The sequence below is a fragment of the Cucurbita pepo genome, chromosome LG05 (assembly GCF_002806865.2).
Source record: "Cucurbita pepo subsp. pepo cultivar mu-cu-16 chromosome LG05, ASM280686v2, whole genome shotgun sequence".
NCBI lineage: Eukaryota > Viridiplantae > Streptophyta > Magnoliopsida > Cucurbitales > Cucurbitaceae > Cucurbita > Cucurbita pepo.
The window spans coordinates 3,782,765-3,802,779 of record NC_036642.1 but is presented as its reverse complement, the minus strand read 5'-3'; the positions used below and the strand labels follow the sequence as shown (position 1 = coordinate 3,802,779).

The 20,015-nt window shown below is 35.5% G+C and overlaps 2 protein-coding genes across 3 annotated transcripts; both read right to left on the bottom strand.

Moving 5' to 3' along the window:
• Positions 1-933: 933 nt before the first annotated feature.
• LOC111795370 (protein timeless homolog) lies at positions 934-10,290 on the bottom strand. 2 transcript variants are annotated; one of them, XM_023677752.1, is made up of 19 exons: positions 10,061-10,290; positions 9,792-9,944; positions 9,555-9,714; positions 9,050-9,368; positions 8,617-8,748; positions 8,347-8,536; positions 8,114-8,244; positions 7,401-7,607; positions 6,523-6,689; positions 5,864-5,942; positions 4,656-5,141; positions 4,205-4,572; positions 3,891-3,974; positions 3,723-3,821; positions 3,261-3,512; positions 3,052-3,120; positions 2,749-2,958; positions 2,299-2,406; positions 934-1,456 (listed from the first exon to the last, which is right to left on the bottom strand). In XM_023677752.1, exons 1-19 carry the CDS (start codon positions 10,161-10,163, stop codon positions 1,225-1,227), a joined length of 3,549 nt encoding a protein of 1,182 aa, XP_023533520.1. In that variant the 5' UTR covers positions 10,164-10,290; the 3' UTR covers positions 934-1,224. The 2 variants fall into 2 exon arrangements, 1 of the variants encoding a protein (XP_023533520.1); XR_002815195.1 differs by lacking the exons at positions 934-1,456; positions 2,299-2,406 and having other exon boundaries at positions 2,931-2,958; positions 3,215-3,512.
• Positions 10,291-11,165: 875 nt separating this feature from the next.
• Positions 11,166-13,438, bottom strand: LOC111795371 (cytochrome P450 89A2-like). Its single transcript, XM_023677753.1, has 2 exons — positions 12,710-13,438; positions 11,166-11,970 (listed from the first exon to the last, which is right to left on the bottom strand). Exons 1-2 carry the CDS (start codon positions 13,436-13,438, stop codon positions 11,167-11,169), a joined length of 1,533 nt encoding a protein of 510 aa, XP_023533521.1. The 3' UTR covers position 11,166.
• Positions 13,439-20,015: the final 6,577 nt, after the last annotated feature.

The window sequence follows — 20,015 nt, the reverse complement described above, 5'->3', positions numbered from 1 at the left end:
AAAAAAATTAATAAAAAAGATTGTTGACCGCCTCTTACAACTTTTTAATTTTATATAGAATAAATTAAAATAAAAAAGTTTAAACAGTTATTTCTTACAAATTAATTTTGAACGACTCTATTTAAAGATTGGTTAAAATAAGAATATGTGAGATTAGAAATGAGGTGTCCTTGACTCATAATTGGATTAAGTTAAAGTTAACTCTGATTCACACTTTGAGCACAAGTTTCATTTGAAAATGATGGGCCCATATATATATTAAAAATTTGATAATTAACTTTTTAGTTAAAAAGTTAATTCTCAAATTTTTAATATATTTAGATATTATTTAATAAGAATTTAGATATTATTTAATAAGAAATTTAGATATTATTTAATAAGATGTACCTTTGGTTGATTTGGTTCTGCCTTTTTCAAAAATAGTAGGGATCAAATAGGCATGAAAGTGAAATTAGCACCCTTTTATTATTATTATTATTATTTTTTTCTAAATGGAGCTATTATTTAACCATTAGTTTCTCATAAATATACCCAAGAAAAACTTCTAAATTTTGGACGTATTTTAATTGTGTCTGTGGAAGCAAATTTTGATTTTTTTAAAAAAAAATTCAAACAATTTGGCTCCGTTGAAAAGTGGACATTTTGGAAGGAAAAAAATTGAACTGAACATAAGCTTTCTTTTGATTTTCTCCACACACAAAAAAAAAAAAAAATAAAATAAAAAAAATAAAAAAAAAAAATAATTAATTAATATTATTAAAGAAAAAACAATTAATATTATTCTATCTCCTTTTGATCTGTGCGTGTGTATAAAGCCCAACACCACAGCAAATTCGGACAAAAATTGGGAGGTGTTGAAGGCTATATTGCTGACAATGAAGAACAGAGGGTGCTTCACTCCCAGAGCAGAGCCTGTGTGTTGACTGCGAGATATCTGGCAAAATTCTTCTTCTTTTTCTTCTTCTTCTATACAATACTTCAAAATCAAAATTCTAATAATGTACACAAATAATGCTACACAATATCAACTCCAACTGTTGGTTGTGTTGCGCATATCATAATCACGTTAACATTGCTTCAGAAGACAACCACTGACCTTAGCATTTAACCTCAGCTTCCTCCACATTGGGATACTTGTAGCGACCCTATCATCTCAACCCATTATCATTAATTTTGTTCCAACAAACCACACTGAAGTTAAACTGAAACCTGACCATTCCCATCTCAATCTTCATCCTCAAGATCAACAATCCTAAACTTTCTTCCCGTTGTAGCACTTGCACGATACACATTAGTATCCATTTCACCTTCTGAATCTGCAAGCTCATCATCCATACTGACGCCAGCTTCAGCATCCTTACCTTCAACTTCTGTGAAGTCATTCAACTGAACATCATCGGAAGGCACTTTACCAACCCCCATAGGTTCCAACCTACTCGCTTGGTTGCTGTCCTCCCTGGAAAAGATCACTCTAGTGTTAGCAGTTTCATATATTACTTAATGAAATAAACAGACTGAAAGTACTCCAGATACTTCGAGGATGCATGTGACTAAGTTTTTCATATCATGGAAGTTTACTTGAATAAAGGAATAGGAGGCAGAGGAAGCCACATTTCCGTTCTTTGATACTTAAATTAATCAAGGAAGTTTTGGCCAAATTCAAGTTTAGACCCGAGCAACCAAGGAGAGAAATAACCTTCCACCAATTGCGTAAGAATGGCCAGCCCCCAGTTGGCAAATGATCGTCTAATCCACAAATTTAAGGTGGGAGATAACAACTCTGCTTCTACCAACTTTCCCGCCTTCTAGGATTCTTTTCTACAAATAAAAGTGCACTAGCCTGCTAATAGCATCTCCAAGGAAGGTGAAAAGAAAGGGAGAAAGAATCCTCTCTTAGGCGAAATTTTTCCTCTAGGCCTCCCATTAATTATTATGGTACCCATTAAGTATTACGGAATAGTTGACAATGAGAATACATTTCATTTACAAGGCTTAGAGACCTAGTAATGACTTCCTTTTTTTNGGGGGGGGGTACTTAGCATTTTTTCAACCAGCAGTAGATGTACTTCAGTTAGAATCTCACTAGCAGCACCATTGTCCCAAGCGCAAAGATATGAAACACTAACCATTGCATATGAAAAAAGGAGGATACACAAAAACAGCATAAGGATATACAAAAGGTACAAACTCAGCATGTCTTAAAGACCTGGTCATGGTAAAAATGGCTAAATGACTTCTTGCTAGACATAGGAAAATACGGTTTTTTGTTGAAACACAATTATTGCTAAAAAATCTTACCATTGCGTAGACATTTCTGCATCTACACCTTCAGATTCTTCAGCAATTAATATGCTCTGCGTTGAGATGGAACTGAGCTTTTCTGTTGCAAGATGCTTCCTTTTTTTCCTATACACAAAAAATTGTAATGGATATAAATTGAAAGGAACACATTGGAAAAACAGAGCCATCTAAGTTGATAATTTCAAGCTTTCTAACAATCTTTTANAAAAAAAAAAAAAAAAAAAAAAAAAAAAAAAAAAGAGAGAGAGAGAGAAAGAGAATACACCTAGAAGATAGTGTTGACACTGTATTGTGAAATGATGCCTTAATTTCTCTCTATTAGAAGTTTATTGAGGGTAATTGAAACTTTAGACTCCCAACTATGGGCAGATTACAACTAAAATTGCATTATCATGGAAGATATGAGAACATCTGATAGTTGATGGTAAAGTATGCAAGCATGCTCACCTATTTATTAATGAAAGCAATGTTTCATCGTCACTCTCAAATCCCTTGTCCATAACAGAATCATTGTGATCACCATCACTCGACCTCTTCTGATGAGAAACATATAGACCCAATTGCTTGAGCTTTCGAGAAACTTGTGCAGAAGTGAATTTGTTACCAGCATCCAGCGCATTTGCAATCATAGAACTACATCTCTTATGATCTTTAAACCTGTTAAAGCAAGCAAATTTGTTAAGAATGTTTGAAGACTTAAAAAACACCGGATTAAAATCTACCCAGAATGCAATCCAATCAAGAACTTACTGCTCATATAAAGCTCTGATCTTCTCTTCATATACTTTATCAAAAGCGACAACTCTTTTTCTCGTGTGCCTATGACATGATAAATAATATTGAGGAAAAAAGGCCAGTTGCGACAGGCATAAATGAAATTAAACCACAATGTTCAGACGAAATGATTAAAAACCTTCATGGACACATTCTAAAATGTTAGCAAAGAAAGGTTCACGTACGAAGGTTGACTCAAAGAACTTTCCCCCAAAACATCTGAATCGAGTAGATTGTTTCTTTCTACCCCATTGCTTTCTCCTTTGAGGTTTTTAGAGGTAGCAGAAAAGGCTTCATCTGCATATTGCCTCCTCTTTCTTTGAGAAACTTTTAACCCCATCCGTCTAAGCTTATTGGAAACCTGAGCAGGTGAAACTTCGACATCAGTACCAAGATTCTCTGCAATAAGTCTGCTACAGTTCCTGTCCTCCTTGAATCTGACACACGATAGGGAAAAAAAATTAATGTTTAGAATAACAGTATTCACTTCAATGAGCAAATGAAATAGGTCAGTAATTTTTGTAACGGAAAAATCCAAAACAATTGTGGAATGAGCAATACATCACCAGGGTCATTGGTCAATAATTATCAAAGGGAGGAATTAAAATAACACTGTAGATAAGAGAGCAAGTGAAATCAATGCATACTTCTCATAAAGATCTTTAATTTCAGTCTCCAGTGCAGCATCAAGAACAAGTCTCTTTCTTTTCGGAAGACTTTTGGATTTATCATCCATAGCCAGCTCACTGCAACAAATCACCAAAAAGTTCAGGAAAGAAAACTTGAAAAGCTAATAGTTGTAAATTTTAACATACTTTTCGTTGTGTTCTTTCCCGTATATCTCATCACCCAGGGTGGTAGACTCAAGGCCTCTCTCGACTTCGTCAGACTTTGCTTCACTGTCAAGTATAGAAAAGATCATCAGTTAAGACGTCAGCTATCACATAATTCTTTTATAGTATTACCATTCAATAAACATCTTCCATAATTTAAATAATTACTGAAAACTCTAGTAAGTTGAAAGTATCACAGTTTACAGTCTTTATGTAGATGGTATCAGATTCTACGTTTATTCCAAAGGATTGTTAAAATGTAAATAGATGGAGTATTCGCTCAGATTAGTTCTTACGTATGAATTTCAAACTCATTACTGATCACAACATCAGCTTCATCTTCACCTAGTGCATCGGCTATGCTTCTAGGAGTCCAATGCTTGCCCATCAACGAGCCATTTTCATCATCACCAGTAAAATTTTCCTCTTTATTTTTTTTCTTCCAACAGCCAAGCTCATGCACTAAGTACTCAGCATCAATGTAATGGCATTCTTTTCGGGTCTTCCAAAACAGAAGTTCCACAAAAAGGAGTGGCTGATTCTTTATCTTCCTTAGCATCTTTCTCACCAGACTTGTCAGGAAATCAACTATATTAGCATGTTCCTTGCATGGACTTGATTTCAGTTCAGATAGAATATCATAAAATGTGGGAAGAAGAGACAACTGCAAAATAGAAGAGAAATTAGGTTTGTATGAATAAAATCTCTTATATAGTTCTTTGCAAAAGTAACCAATCAAATGTTGACCTGGTACAGCATTGGAGAAAGCTCTAAATCCTCGGTGATCCTCCGTAAAATGCATATTATGTAATGGTTTGTATTGGTAGAATTGCTCTTGTAAAACTTAAGCAACCAGCATATTTTCTGAATAATGTTGTTGTTGGCAAAAGTAGATACTAGACTTGATACTTTAAGATCAACTTCCACAGTTCTATTTTGCTGCTCATTACCAGAAGAATCGGCTGTGCTATAACCATCATTCAATTTGTTGTTCTCCCTCTGTGACAGACTGCCTTCAAAACTCCCCGTGTTCAAGTTTAGCAGTTCAGGCGCGGTAATAGATATCTCTTCTTTACCATCATTACTTGTTTTTAAGCCATTGTTCTCCCCAACATCGGCATCTATTGATTTCTCATTCTGGGTTATGGCCGTCTTATTCCCAGCTACCTGATCTTCTGACTGTCTGATTCTAGCTGACTTTGCTTTTCTTCCCCTCCTTGATTTTTTAGAAACCTTTGTAAAAGAGTTTCTTTCAGCAAGAGAACAAAGAAATAATTCAACTCCTAGGAGATTTGACTAAGTAGATACAGATACACAACAATGCCAGGGAAAAGAGACCAATTAATTTTGTGAACAGCTCAGGCTATGAAAGTTTTGGCTATTGATATTTGATAAAAATTAACAAAACTGTCTATGTCATCACAATCACAATACTAGTATTGTCAACCTGAGCATAATTGAACTATCATCATATGTCATCGACCAAGAGATCAAAGGTCTTGTCCCTATATGTTAGATTCAAACACAAACAATCACAATATTTAATATAATAGAATAAGACTGTTAAAAACACAAAAGGTTATCTCCAGTATTGCAATAAACTTTCTTTAGTACTATTAACCACTATTTTGTTGGAAATTTTGGATCACAAAAAATCGCACTAGAGAATACTAAATTCAGATGATTAGATGCCTGAATGAAAGAAGCCTACTCTATGGCATAATAGAAATCCTTTTCAACCACAATAATTGCCAGACATATACATATGAATAACTACCCACACCGGGTCATGCATTTGCAATATGCTTAATGAGAAAAGAGATTTACATAACAGGACAACAAAGATGATTTGTCCCTGCTGATAGCATGAGGAAAGCCAGAAAGATGAAAACAGTTTTCAGCATACTGTAGCCAAACCAACAATTAAAGAAATATGGTCAAGATAAGAGAATTACCCGAAGTGTTCCACGTGCTTGGAGGTCCTCCATGAGCTGTACAACTTTGTAGATCATCTCAACTAAATCTGCAAGATCACTGGCCAATGGAACTTATAAATATGCGTGGAAAGATAATCTATATTTTTCTTAAATAAGAAACACGGGAACACTCAACTAACACCTTTAACCCTCCCCATTAGGAGTTCACACCAAAATTTAAATTCATGCCGGAGCAAGGTATTAACAAAAGGAAGAGAAAGTGAATACCAAGAGAAAAACTAAAATTTGGCCAAATCAAACTTATTCACAGTATCTGAATTTATCATGAATAATCTATGGTTTCTTTCTCACCATAAACTCCATATAATCTTTTTCATAGCATTTAGCCATAGAACCATAGCTTTTTCTTCAAGTTTATGTTCAGAAAACAACAGAATCAGATCTTTAGAAAAATTTGCATTACTTGATGTCATGATGATGAACATGAAGTGTAGGCCGCTCTAAATATTATAGGACTCAGAATAATGATATAAAGTAAAGATAAAGCTCATTGCACAGTATATAGTTGAGATTGTACATTGGACTTCCCCGAGAGCATTTGCTATTAGCAAATTCCTCACAACGTGAATCAAAACTGAGAATACGGAAAACAACTTCATCCTTGTCAAGGAAAATACCTTTTGGGTTGTTTGTGAGTGTTGAATGATTTGAGCAAATTTAAGAGGAACTGAGTGATCCCTTGATCTGTCTGATCATAAAATAATTTGTAAAGTAGAATACGAGCTGTTTGAGGTTCCTTCGAATCTTCTGGCAATAACTTTAACACCAAATCTAACATGCAAATCTGTACAAAGAAAACTCTTCATTATGCTGATGTGGCATGACAACCTAAATGCAAAATATATTTGTACTTCCATTTGAAAATCAAATAAAAAATTAGTTATTACATCATTGTAACATTTTCTTGTACAAAAAGTCGTAAACAACTACAACTTCTGGATCCAAAAAAATTACCGAGAACAGAGAACAGCCCCAATCGTAAAAACATGTACCATTTCGATGATCCCTAAAGTAACATTACTGAGTTATTATATTGTTATTGTTTTTTTTTTTTTTTTTTTTTTTCTTGGGGGTGGGTGGGGGGTGGAGGGTCCTAATCTATAAAACGTTATCCTCCTTTAGAAGGTTTAAAATAAACAAGACTACACTCCGGGCGCCAAATTATCAAATAATCTCATTACATGCCTGCCTACAATGTCCAAGCATATTCATAATCACAATACACTCCAGTAACTTGCAGCAGTCAAAACAAATATTAAGGCCAAATGTTGCGTCAAGCAACATTCCAAATTTCCAAATAAGTGGATATGCAGAGTTAAAAATGTCTACATAAAGTCATTTTCGACATAGCATTTACCATTATGCATGAGTAAGAAAATATCAGAAACAAAGATGAGATCACAAATGGACTAAACAGGTAAACTAGCTTCTTAACTGTTCAAGATAAGTGAAACAAACAAATAAATAGATGGATTGATAATAGGGAAGCAATCACCATATTTTTCATCAGAGAGCCAGCTGCAGACAGAAACTTAAAATCACTAGTTTCCTTTAAGCCTTCAAATGCATAGCGCCATTTTGTAACAACTAGCTGAAACATTGCCTCGTTCATTGTTGCAGCTATTGGACCGCACATGTTACCTTGGAAAAATGTGGAATCAGCATGTTCTGTTTGAGCCTCAGTAGTATCAGCTTCAATTGACTGTACCCAAGAGAAAAAAAGGGGGGGACTGTGAAGCTCCTCCGTGATATGTCAAGATGAAATATATTTACGGTCTCCAACCCCAACCAACCAACCTCTAAGAAGAATAACTCAAGCAGGATTAGAAGAAGAATGCACAAAACTATTAAGTATTGTTCAGAGTAGAAAACCATGGACGCAAAAATTTCACAAAACATGTCGAGTCCAGCATTATTAAACAAAATCCAAATAAGGCATAGTGCATTATGGCTGATACATGCAAACCTTCACAGATGAACTTTTTATCTGAGGAGGGGAAAATATAAACAAGGGATAAAACATCAAGCTGTTATCCACCAATGGCACAATTAATCATTTACAAAAATATAAAAACATAATTCTGAGAATGTCAAAATAGTAAAAGAGAATATGAATTACAACGGGGAATATGAAATCAGTCGACTCATATGCAGTTCATAGGCGTCCAAAACAATTAAAGATATGAGCTTTTAAAATTCAATTCTTACCTTTGAAGTTGAGAACTTGTGATACTGAAAAGAAACAGCAAACTGAGCCACCTGAAAAAAAACAACCACATCGTTGTTCTGGATGGAATGATGTTCCTTTTCAATATCTTCATGAACCAACTGCATCAAAGCTGAAAACCATTGGAGTAATTAGGATTCTGCATCTTGGTGAAATGTGCCAATAAGTCCATTCAAGAAAGAACTTAGTAACACCAACAATTCTTGAGACTAACCATTGTAGCCGCCTGAAAGAAACTGGTTGATAAAATCATGAAGTAACCGCAGAAGTTTGCTGTTTTTTGAAGTTAATCGTCCATGGTCCCATGCAATCTTTTTTATTGGACCCCGACAAACTTTAGGTTGTTTAAGACTGTTACAAGAAGTCGGCGACGGCTTTCCTTTGAGTACTAACTTCGAACCATCCTGCCAGGAAAAAAACTCCATAATTAGTCAAGACCTAAGATAAAGCCTTGACAAACATTAGCAGCAAGAACACTTTGTACCAAGGTATGTCGAGTAAAAGTTCCACTGAACTGAGAATGGCGGTTCATATTGTATGATCTAGAAAGCTTCCTTCTATCTTCCTCCATCAGAGACTTCAGACTATTGGCGGAAGATACAGTTTCTACATTATCCTGATGTTAATCAAAAAATTTAGTTAGAACAACGGATACAGGCAGTAACCGACAAGGGTGAAAGACGATGTATAAACCATAAATGTTAAAANGGCGACCGCAATTTTTTTTTTTTTTTTTTTTCTATATCAAACTAAAAATCATAATCATTAGGCCGGTGGAACTTAATTGATATATTGGCATATAGGTAAGAGGTAGCTTTATCTTACTGAAAAATCTACTTTTACTTTCTTGGCCGGCTTGCTGCAAGTTCTTCTCGTAAACATGAATCTTTTTAGAATAAGAAGAGAAGTAAACTAACCTCGTTGCTATTTTGAGATACTTTTGCAATTAACTCTGGTTCTTGTCCCATAAATATGAAATAAAATATTTCCAGAAAAAGTAATTTGTCTTGACGGAGATGGCTGCAAGAGCCATCAATATGTTGCGTTATCACCAATATTATGTCCATTACATTCTCCCGGAATAAACCTTCCAGAAATTTGTCTCTGAGCAATATTAACTGACAAGCTGATCCATCAGCCTTTTGCTGCAATGAGATTTCTTGAATAGCCAAAACATTTCGGAAGAGTGTCATAACCAGCTGCACCAATTTCCAGTCGTCTTCTGAGAATGTTTCACTGTTTGTAGAAGACAATTCATAACTAAATCAAATGGATTCGATGATCAAAATGAACAGTCTAAAGAAACGATAAAAGTTGTGGTCGAAAGTCACCAATCCCCTGATAGCCACCAATGAATATAAAGACATAATAAAAATAAAACAAAACGGAACTAAATGCCGAGAAATTTGAAGTCCCACTCACCAATCCAGATTTTCCAGCGGACTCTCCAAAAGTGAAACAGCTACGGCAACAACATTACAGCATGTAATTAAGGACTTCAAGCCCCACAAATATTCAATCTGTTGTGCAATATCATTTGACGTGGGTTCAACGGGCATTGTGAGGAACACCAAAATCTTCACTGAAGGAATGAAGAAAACCAGTAAATGAGGCTTTTCCGCTACTTGTTAAACAATCACTTAAAAACAAAATCACTACCTGCGTTTAAGACTGCATTACGGTCATCTTGACAGTATTCAATAATGGGTATCAGATCTTTAGCCACAATGTTCCATTTACACACTTGCTTAAAAACATCACGAGTTTGCGGGTCATCTCGTCTCAAGAATCTTAGCAAATCCTTCAAATTATCTGGAAAAAGAATATGAATCGCATTAATCAACAATTGGCCGTGTAATCTTCAATTTGGTGAAACTCAAGCTTCTTCATATCCAAATAGAACATGATAGCGAAATGAATTGGCGTACCTAAACAGTATTCGCTCTTGGAGTAACCGATCCGATTACCATTGTCGTCCTCTTCGACGATTCCGAGACCAGCGCAGATAACACATAGCCCATCGATCTCCATTCCTTAACGAACAATGCACTAAATTGAGATTTCAAGCATATAAGCTTGGCGATGAAAGAGAGAATTAGATTCAACGGAGAGTTGAGAGTGAGCTTGATGGCGAGAGTGAAAACTCCGAGTTTTAGGGTTCTTTTGGCGCCAATCTGATTTGCCAATTTTCCCGCGCAATTAGATTGCCATTGTTTGGGTGCACGGAGATGTTGCTGCAACCTAATGAGGTGGCATACCGTGATTGGGGTTACCTCTCAAATAAAAATTAATTTATTTTCTGTAAAACATTATTATACCAAACTCCATTTACACTATAAATTTTTATTTATAAATAATTAGCTATTACTATGAGAACTTCCGCCGTATAGAAGATATCTCGAGTCACCGTCTCCGTCTCAATCCCGTCTCTCCCTTCTCACATAATTTTAAAAATTTCGAGTACTAAACAATTAACGAGAATAGTACTTATATATTTATAATATTAAAAAACGATTATTTGTCTGAGGTTAGACCCCAATTATATGACAGTTGAATTCTCTCTTCAAGGTATTGTCTAAAGATCTCTCGAACTGGCCGAAAAATGGTAGATCAGTGGCACAAGACTTACTTTCCTTGATTCGCGACTCAACCAAAGCTAAGTCATCGCAGTTGAAGGAGGGAGTCGCAGGTCAATGATCCACTTTTAGTCGAGAAACTATGCTAACTTATGAAAGAATAACGAGACAAATTCAACCAAACCCTAAAAGTCAGTTCATGCGAGTTTAGGAGTCATGTCCGTGGTAGACACACTCGCCACTCTAATTTTACAATATAAAAAGTAACCGACTCGAAGAAATGAACTTAGGGTTAGATTCAGTTGAATTTCATCAATTACATAATCAATAAAACACTTCATTATTTGTAAAAGTACCATTATGAATATTACTTAACAATCAAGTAAGTAATTATGTATTTTTTTTCGAGGTCGAACGTTCAAATTTTCTTTTAAATTCCGAACGTTTTATCGTATCTCCTAAAATCTTGGACGTATGTGGGGTTTGAGAGGGTTGTTCATAACAATGGTGAACTCCATCTTCTCGGACAAATCAACCTCGACTCCTTCCACAGCTTTCCATTCAAATCGCCAAACCAAATTTGCCACAAAATATTCCAAATGAAGCATTGCCAAACCAGCTGCCGGACACATTCTCCTCCCTACACCAAACGGCATCATCTTAATCTCCTTGCTCCCGGTTACGTCAAACGTCATCGCCTCCGCCTCTCCGCCGCCACCCATGAACCTCTCCGGCTTAAACGCCATCGGATCCTCCCACACTTCAGGATCCCACCCTATCTCCGCCGCCATGATATTCACCGTCCCATTTTTAGGTATGAAATAATTCTCCAACATCGTGTCTTCTTTCACGGCGTGCGGTAACACGAAATGCCCCGGCGGGTGGCGTCGTAATCCTTCTAGAACAATAGCTTTCAGATATGGAAGCTTCTCCAAATCTTCTTCCTTCACTTCTTCTTCCTCCTTTGATCCGTGTTGTTGTGGTTCCTTCATAACTCCTTTCATCTCTTCATAGAGTTTATGTTGGATTTCTGGATATTTGACTAGGTTTGCCATTATCCATTGCAAGGTTGTCGCGGTGGTGTCGGTCCCGGCGTTGAGGAACTCCGAGCATAAGTTCACCATTTCTTCATCTTTAAGCTTTCTATTCTCGTGGGTTAGCTGCAAATTGAGTAATGTATCCACATACGATACCACATGTTCTTCTTCTTTTGCTCCTTCATATTTAGCCTTCTCTCGTGCTTTGATAAAAGGCATTAGAACCTATCAAAAAAATAAAAAATAAAAAAAATAAAAAATAAAAAAAAATAATAATCAAGGTTAAAATAAAACATTACATTTTAGATTTTATATTTTAAATTTGTTTGTAAGTTGTCATGCAAGTCATGAATATTGTATGTATTGACTTTTATTTCATTTTTTGTTCTATCTTTCCATCTTATTTCTTTTTTTCTTTTTTTTTTTTTGTCAACTAGGACTTGCATAACTCCGGACTCAAACCCACCTATTAGAGTAGCGAGCTGGTTACTACTTAAAATCGAAGGCGGGAAAGGGATAATGCTTAGAGGATTGAACGGACTTTGTGATGTCCCACATTGGTTGGAGAGGAGAACAAAACACCATTTATAAAGGTGTGGAAGCCCAAAGAGGACAATAAAGCTGTGGATTTGATGGGGGAGGAGAACAAAACACTATTTACAAGGGTGTGGAAACCTTCCTCTATCAGAGGTGTTTTAAAGTCCTGAGGGGAAGCACAAAGAGGACAATATCGGTGGATCTAGGCCGTTACGCCTTGAGGGGAAGTCCAAATAGGCCAATATCAATGGATCTGAAGAGAGGCTTGCTTTAATAATTGAAGGGAGAGAAAGAAAGGAGTACGAAGATGGGAAGTCAGGGCTATGTAAGAGAATTTATGTTTATGAACGTGTGAGTTCCATCCATCTTACTAGAACAATTGGTATCAAATCAATGCATCAATACAAAAAGTATATAAAGAGTTGACCTTTTCTTGCTTGGCTTTGAGGTGTAAATAAGCCTTCCACCGGCTTCGAAGCAAAATCTTCATCAACTTAGGCCAGAAATTGAGCAGAACAAAGCGCTGAAGATTCACCAACATCTCTTGCTGCACTTGTTGAATTTCCATTATCTCTTTCTCATTCAATTTGTCTCCAAAGCACATCAAAACCAACAAACTAAACATAGCCGACTGAAAATGCTCAACAACCACACACTCCTCCGACCCACGACACAAAAGACGCCTTACCAGATTACCCAAAACCCACCTCCGAGCTTGGGAATAAGCCCTGACCCGCGAAGGGTGGAGCATCTCCGCCGCCAGATTGCGGCGGAGAAGGCGCCAGGTGGAGCCATAAGGGGCGGATGTTATATTGTTGAGGCTGGCGGAATCAGCAATCTTGTCGATTGAGAGGAACAGGGGACGGTCGGCAAAGACGGCGCCGTTTTGGATAAGAGCCTTGTGGGCGATGGAGCGGTCGGCAATGAAAACGGTCGGGGATGGGCCAATGTGGAGGGTGATGATTGGACCGTATTTAGCGAAGAAGGTGCGCAGCACGGACTCAAGTTGAAGCGGCGAGCGGCGGAGCAATAGGAAGTTTGTTAGAATTGGTAACGCCGGCGGCCCCGGCGGGAGGTTGTAAGGGCCATGCGGTGAGGGAAATAAAAATGACTTCACAATAAACGAGAAGATGAGCGAGAGAGTTACCAGAAGCATCCACATCTCCCTTTTGTATTTTGTATTTAATTACTAACCCCTCTCTCTCTCTATATATATATATATATATATATATATATATATATATATATATTCTTTTTAGGGTCTAGTTCTAGAACTTAGCCTACCTTGGTAGGAGGGTCACATTCATTTTTTTTTTTAGGTCTTAGGTGGGTTGGATTGGGTTAGATAGAAACTACTCTATTTTTATTTAAATTCAAGTTATTTATTTTCAGTTATATCATTTTAATGAATTTATTATGAATATAAGTTTATGGTATCGTTTATGAAATATTTGCACGTATTAGACATGCCATAGATGTAGTGTCATATATATTTTATTTAAAAAAAATATATGATTGTTATAGAAAAACTTGAAGGAAGAATCTTCGTTGAGCTATACAATGATGTCGTACCCAAATCATCCAGAATTTTGAGGCGCTTTTGTGTTGGTAGCGGACTTTGCGATTGTGTAGCACTCACTCCCAGCACTGAATGAGAATACACCACGTGGGGTTGTGTCGAAAAAGACCGCGCCGTTTTGGACTAGCCTTGTGAATAGCGGAGGAGGGGCCAATGTGGAGGGTGATGATGGGTCCATAATTAACGATGAAGGTGCGCAGCAAAGACTCGAACTCAAGAGGCGACAAGAAGAGCCATAGGAAGTTTGTGAGTATTGGGAATGAGGGTGGCCCTAACCGAGGTAGGTGTAAAGGTCACCCCGAGAAGCGAAAACTAAAAGAGATAAAGGAGAACAAAAGATAGATTATAAGAAGAAAATCCATTTCTCCATTTTTTTTATATTTAAATTAAGTATTTAGTTTATGATAGGGTTGTTGGATGTTATAAATATTTGTTCCCCATCCTTTTCATACCACAAATCTCAATTCAAGAGTTAGGTATAAAATAAATATGAATTAAGGTTAGGTATAAAATAAACAAAAAGTTCGTAGTACTATTGGTGGAAAAATATACGTCATAAAATAGAAATTCATTATTTTTTTTATTTTTAATATATATATAAAATTAAAAATTATTAAATTATTAAATAAATTAAACTTTAAAGACCTATTAAATACAAGTAAAATTTAAGAATTTATTTCATTTAACCTTAAAAAAATCCGGAAATTGTAAAGAGTAGTAAAAATATTAAGATATTTGCAAATATAGTAAAAATATTTTAATTTAATTTCTCTTATTTTATTTATTTATTTTAATTTTACGATATATTTTATGTTTGGAATATTAATAAAAACTATAGAGTATATTAATTATTTCATTTGTAATGAGCTTTATTGTGTGCTTCAACAATGGAGAAGATGAACTGAAGGGAAAATATGAATGTCTTGACGTGTGTGACGTGGCATTTGGAAAATATTACCAACGGTAAAATTAATTACCGTGTTTTAGTTGGAGAGGAAAAATAAATAAATTAATTACAATTTTAGGTGATACGATTAATTGGAGAGGAAAAAGTGTGAGTTAGGTTAGAATATGACTTTCTTATTTTGAATTCTGTTCATTTCTTACCGTTGGATTTTTAATAATTAATAAAAAAAAATTAATTATTTTATTTGTAAATATTCTTCTCCGTTGTAAAAAAAATTCAAATATTACATGGTAATTGAAATTAAGAAAATCATGTTTACCTTTAATAATTAAAACGAACGTGTTTGTATATATAGTTGATTAGGTATCTTATTCTGGTAACAATATTGATAGAACATTATTTCTAAAATGATTTAAATCATTCATGCAAACACCGCGAGCTTCTATAAGATTGGACCACAAAATATTTATAAATTTATTAATTGAAAGATTAATATCGCACAAAATGATAATATGGACTATGTCTTACTCCTAAATGAGTTATTAACTTTTGTCTGCCTTATTAAATTTGGTGAGTATGACTTTTTAAGTCGATTTAATATGTCTATCATTTTGGGACTTGATCAAATATGGGGTTGAAAACATAATTTTACAAGATAAAGTTTATATGACAAGTAGATGAGTAATTTATTCTAAGTGCTGATTTTGAGACTTGAACAATGGAATCTCACCCTCTCATTGGCGTGAGAGAGTCTTGGTTTATGGTTAGATCATAAACAAAAAATTCATTAGATAGTTAATAGTGTTTAAAGGATAAGTTATAATTAGAGGTAACCACTAATGAATGATGATTTATTTGTAATAATTATATCTATGGACATACCTTATTATGTATTGAAAATGTTCACGGTAACCCTAAAAGATCTATTTAGTTAAAAATGGAAAGGCTCACATAATATTTAATATATTAAATGTAAAGAAAAATATATTTAATTTGAAGTGAAAAATTGTGTTTATTGTATATAGTGTATCGTGTATTAAAATAAGTAATATATATTAAAATAATTAATATATAGTTAGTAGTGTAGTTTGCAACCCCAACTATAGCTCACGACGAAGCTGTAACTTGTAATATCGTAAGTGATGTAGTGTAACGGCCTAAATTTTACCTATTTAATCTAAGGTCATTACTATCCCTTGAAATGCGGAATTTACATCAAAGGGGCCCTGATCATAAATGCGACTTCCATTCGCCTTTATTACATTGTGAAAGAGAAAACGATTACAAGGGAAAGAAAGAAAAAGAACATTATTGAAATAAGGGAAAAAGAACCAAACTAAAATAAATGTCTTACTCTACCCTAAGGTTTATTATGCAAATACAATTCAACCTATGCTAACCTATACTAATGATGCAAACCGAATTCAACCTAAACTACGAAATGGAAAAACAACTACCCTATGCATGTACCACGGTCCTAGGGTGTACGATGCCGTCGTCGATGTCACATGGGTGCCTTGCCTTTATCTGAAAAAGTAAAGTAGCACGAGACTTGAGTATTTATAGAATACTCAGTAAGTGGCCCCCTGTCGGGGTTATGCAACAAACACATGCAATGATATGATGGGACCTATCTTTTCGTTTCGTTTTTCCTACGGTGCCGTCCTAACGGGTAAACTTTGGACGTGTACCATATACTCTACACACAACTCATATGTGCGAGTATGGGCTCGCCAGCTAGTTCGCACACTGCTGAGCCACTTTCCTTATCCGGTGGGCATACTCTGGGAGCCCCTTACGCCGGAACCCGTTGAACTAGTAACCGTCACGGCAGCGCTATGCAAAGCATAACGGTCGTTGTCCTGCCATTGGATGTACGTGTCCGTATCCTCGTGATGGGATAGGAGTATCCCCCTAGATGCATGAACACACATAATGCACGAGGTCCCCATTACTTCTACAACATAACCCCTCCCTGTCACGTTCCATGCTTACCTGTCATTCTCATTTTCAATTTACGTATCATACATATTCTATCGAGGTTATGTTTCCAGGCAGTTTACCGTATTTCATGTCATATAATTCATGCGGTTTACATTCAAATATTCCATACAATCATGCCATAATCATTCAAGAACAACATAACGTCACATGCATTACATAACACATCATACTAAACAGCATACATAGCATACATTCACGTTCACATGATTACGTTCTTAAGCACAACATCCTATCATACGATTTAATGACACGTGCGAATCCACGGGCACGTGCCAACAAACAGCAAATAACGTGTAACCTACGACGGATGAGCCACTTACTTGGTAGGCCTTAGCCGAAGTACTCCCTAAAATATAAACGTAAGCTCCTAGCTCCTCGTAACCGTTCTACGCTTCCGTTGGTGGTTGGTTCCTATTGGATCATTCGTCACCTTCGTTAGTATTTCACAAACATAATTAATTTCCAACTTGAATTTGTGAAATACGACCTTAAAATGATCTATTTTACCTTAAACGGGGCCGAAACTAGGTACGGGAGGGTCGAAACAGTGCCAAACAGGTCGGAAAACAGGTTTCCTGAGCCGAATAAGCCGCCGAAGCCGAGAAGTCACCGCCGAGCCGATCAAGCCGTCGGAGCCGAGGGGTGTCGCGCTGCAAATGTGCCACGCGGTACAACCAGAGGGCGACGCGTGTGCAGCGGTCTCGAGTCGAGGCGCGGGTTGACAGGTCGCTCGCGGGTTATGGGCCGGCTTGGCTGAAGGACGTGTAGGTGGGTTGGGATGTGCATGTCGAGCGTTGGACTAGGCTTGCAGGTCTCGGGTCAGTTGGGTTTTTACTCTCGGGTCGTGGCTGGTGGGTTAGGCCGTAACTAGGCTTATGGGTTTGGGCTGAGGCGACTGGGTTGAAGGACGTGTAGGTAGGCTGACTTACGGTGGTTGGACTCGGTTCGGGTCGCGGGATCCGGCCCTCGGGTCAGACTTCGTCTCCTTCACCCGGTTGCTTGCGGTTCTTTTCGGCAACCTCTCTCTCTCTCCTCGTTAATGTCGTTTCGACGTCCTTTTTCCTCCTTTTTTCCTCCGTTCCCGAGTCTCTTTCTCCCCTAATTCCATTTTTGGTATTTAAATTAAGTATTTAGTTTACGATAGGGTTGTGGGATGTTAAAAATATTTGTTCCCCATCCTTCTTCATACCACAAATCTCAATTCAAGAGTTAGGCATAAAATAAATATGAATTAAGGTTAGGTATAAAATAAATAAAAAGTTCGTAGTACTATGGGTGGAAAAATATACGTCATAAAATAGAAATTCATTAATTTTTAAAATTTTAAAATATATATAAAATTAAACTTCAAAGACATATTAAATACGAGTAAAATTTAAGAATTTATTTCATTTAACCTTAAAAAAAATCCGGAAATCGTAAAGAGTAATAAAAATATGAAGATATTTGCAAATATAGTAAAAATAATTTAATTTAATTTCTCTTATTTTATTTATTTATTTATATTATACGATATATTTTATGTTTGGAATAGTAATAAAAACTATAGAGTATATTAATTATTTCATTTGTAATGAGCTTTATTGTGTGCTTTAACAATGGAGAAGATGAACTGAAGGGAAAATATGAATGTCTTGACGTGTGTGACGTGGCATTTGGAAAATATTAGGAACTCTAAAATTAATTGCCGTGTTTTAGTTGAAGAGGAAAAATAAATTAATTAATTACAATTTTTGTGATACGATTAATTGGAGAGGAAAAAGTGTGAGTTACGTTAGAATATATGACTTTCTTATTTTGAATTTTGTTAATTTCTTACGTTAAGATTTTAATAATTAATAATAATTTTAATTATTTTATTTGTAAATATTCTTCTACTATGTATAAAAATTTCAAATATTCGGTAGTAATTGACATAAATAAAATCATGTTTACTTGAATAATTAAAACAAATGTATCTGTAGTACATAGTTGATTAGGTATTTTATTCTGGTAACAATATTGATAGAACATTACCTGTCTGCATCATTAAATTTGGTGAGTATGACTTTTTGAGTCTCTACATCGACAAGCACCAAGAAAAGAAGAAACAAATTATTTAGTGCTTCATTTCGATATTGATTGTGAAATTGCGTTGCTGCGTCAGAAGAAGGATAGCTATACTGATTCGGTATACTCTAAAAACACCCTCGGTATAATATTGACGATCTTACAAAGATAAAATTCCAGTTAATCTTACAAAGATAAAATTCCAGTTAATTTCCATTTACTGATCTCATCTTTTATGGAATCGATCCCCTTTTGACGGTACAAGAATACGTGGAGCTCAGCATATTTGGAAGCACATNATGAATGTCTTGACGTGTGTGACGTGGCATTTGGAAAATATTAGGAACTCTAAAATTAATTGCCGTGTTTTAGTTGAAGAGGAAAAATAAATTAATTAATTACAATTTTTGTGATACGATTAATTGGAGAGGAAAAAGTGTGAGTTACGTTAGAATATATGACTTTCTTATTTTGAATTTTGTTAATTTCTTACGTTAAGATTTTAATAATTAATAATAATTTTAATTATTTTATTTGTAAATATTCTTCTACTATGTATAAAAATTTCAAATATTCGGTAGTAATTGACATAAATAAAATCATGTTTACTTGAATAATTAAAACAAATGTATCTGTAGTACATAGTTGATTAGGTATTTTATTCTGGTAACAATATTGATAGAACATTACCTGTCTGCATCATTAAATTTGGTGAGTATGACTTTTTGAGTCTCTACATCGACAAGCACCAAGAAAAGAAGAAACAAATTATTTAGTGCTTCATTTCGATATTGATTGTGAAATTGCGTTGCTGCGTCAGAAGAAGGATAGCTATACTGATTCGGTATACTCTAAAAACACCCTCGGTACAATATTGACGATCTTACAAAGATAAAATTTCAGTGAATTTCCATTTACTGATCTCATCTTTTACGGAATCGATCCCCTTTTGACTGTACAAGAATATGTGGAGCTCGGCATGTCTGGAAGCACAGGAGAACGTTCTTTTGCTGATATTATCACCAGTATTCGATACTAGGTCATTCATAGCATTAATATACCTTCTCTATTCATTGCAAGTTGGTTATTCGTTAGCGCGGGTTTAGCTTACGATGTTTTTAGAAGCCATTGTCCAAATGAATATTTTACAGAGAGCCGACAAGGAATTCCATTAATAACTGGCCGTTTTGATTC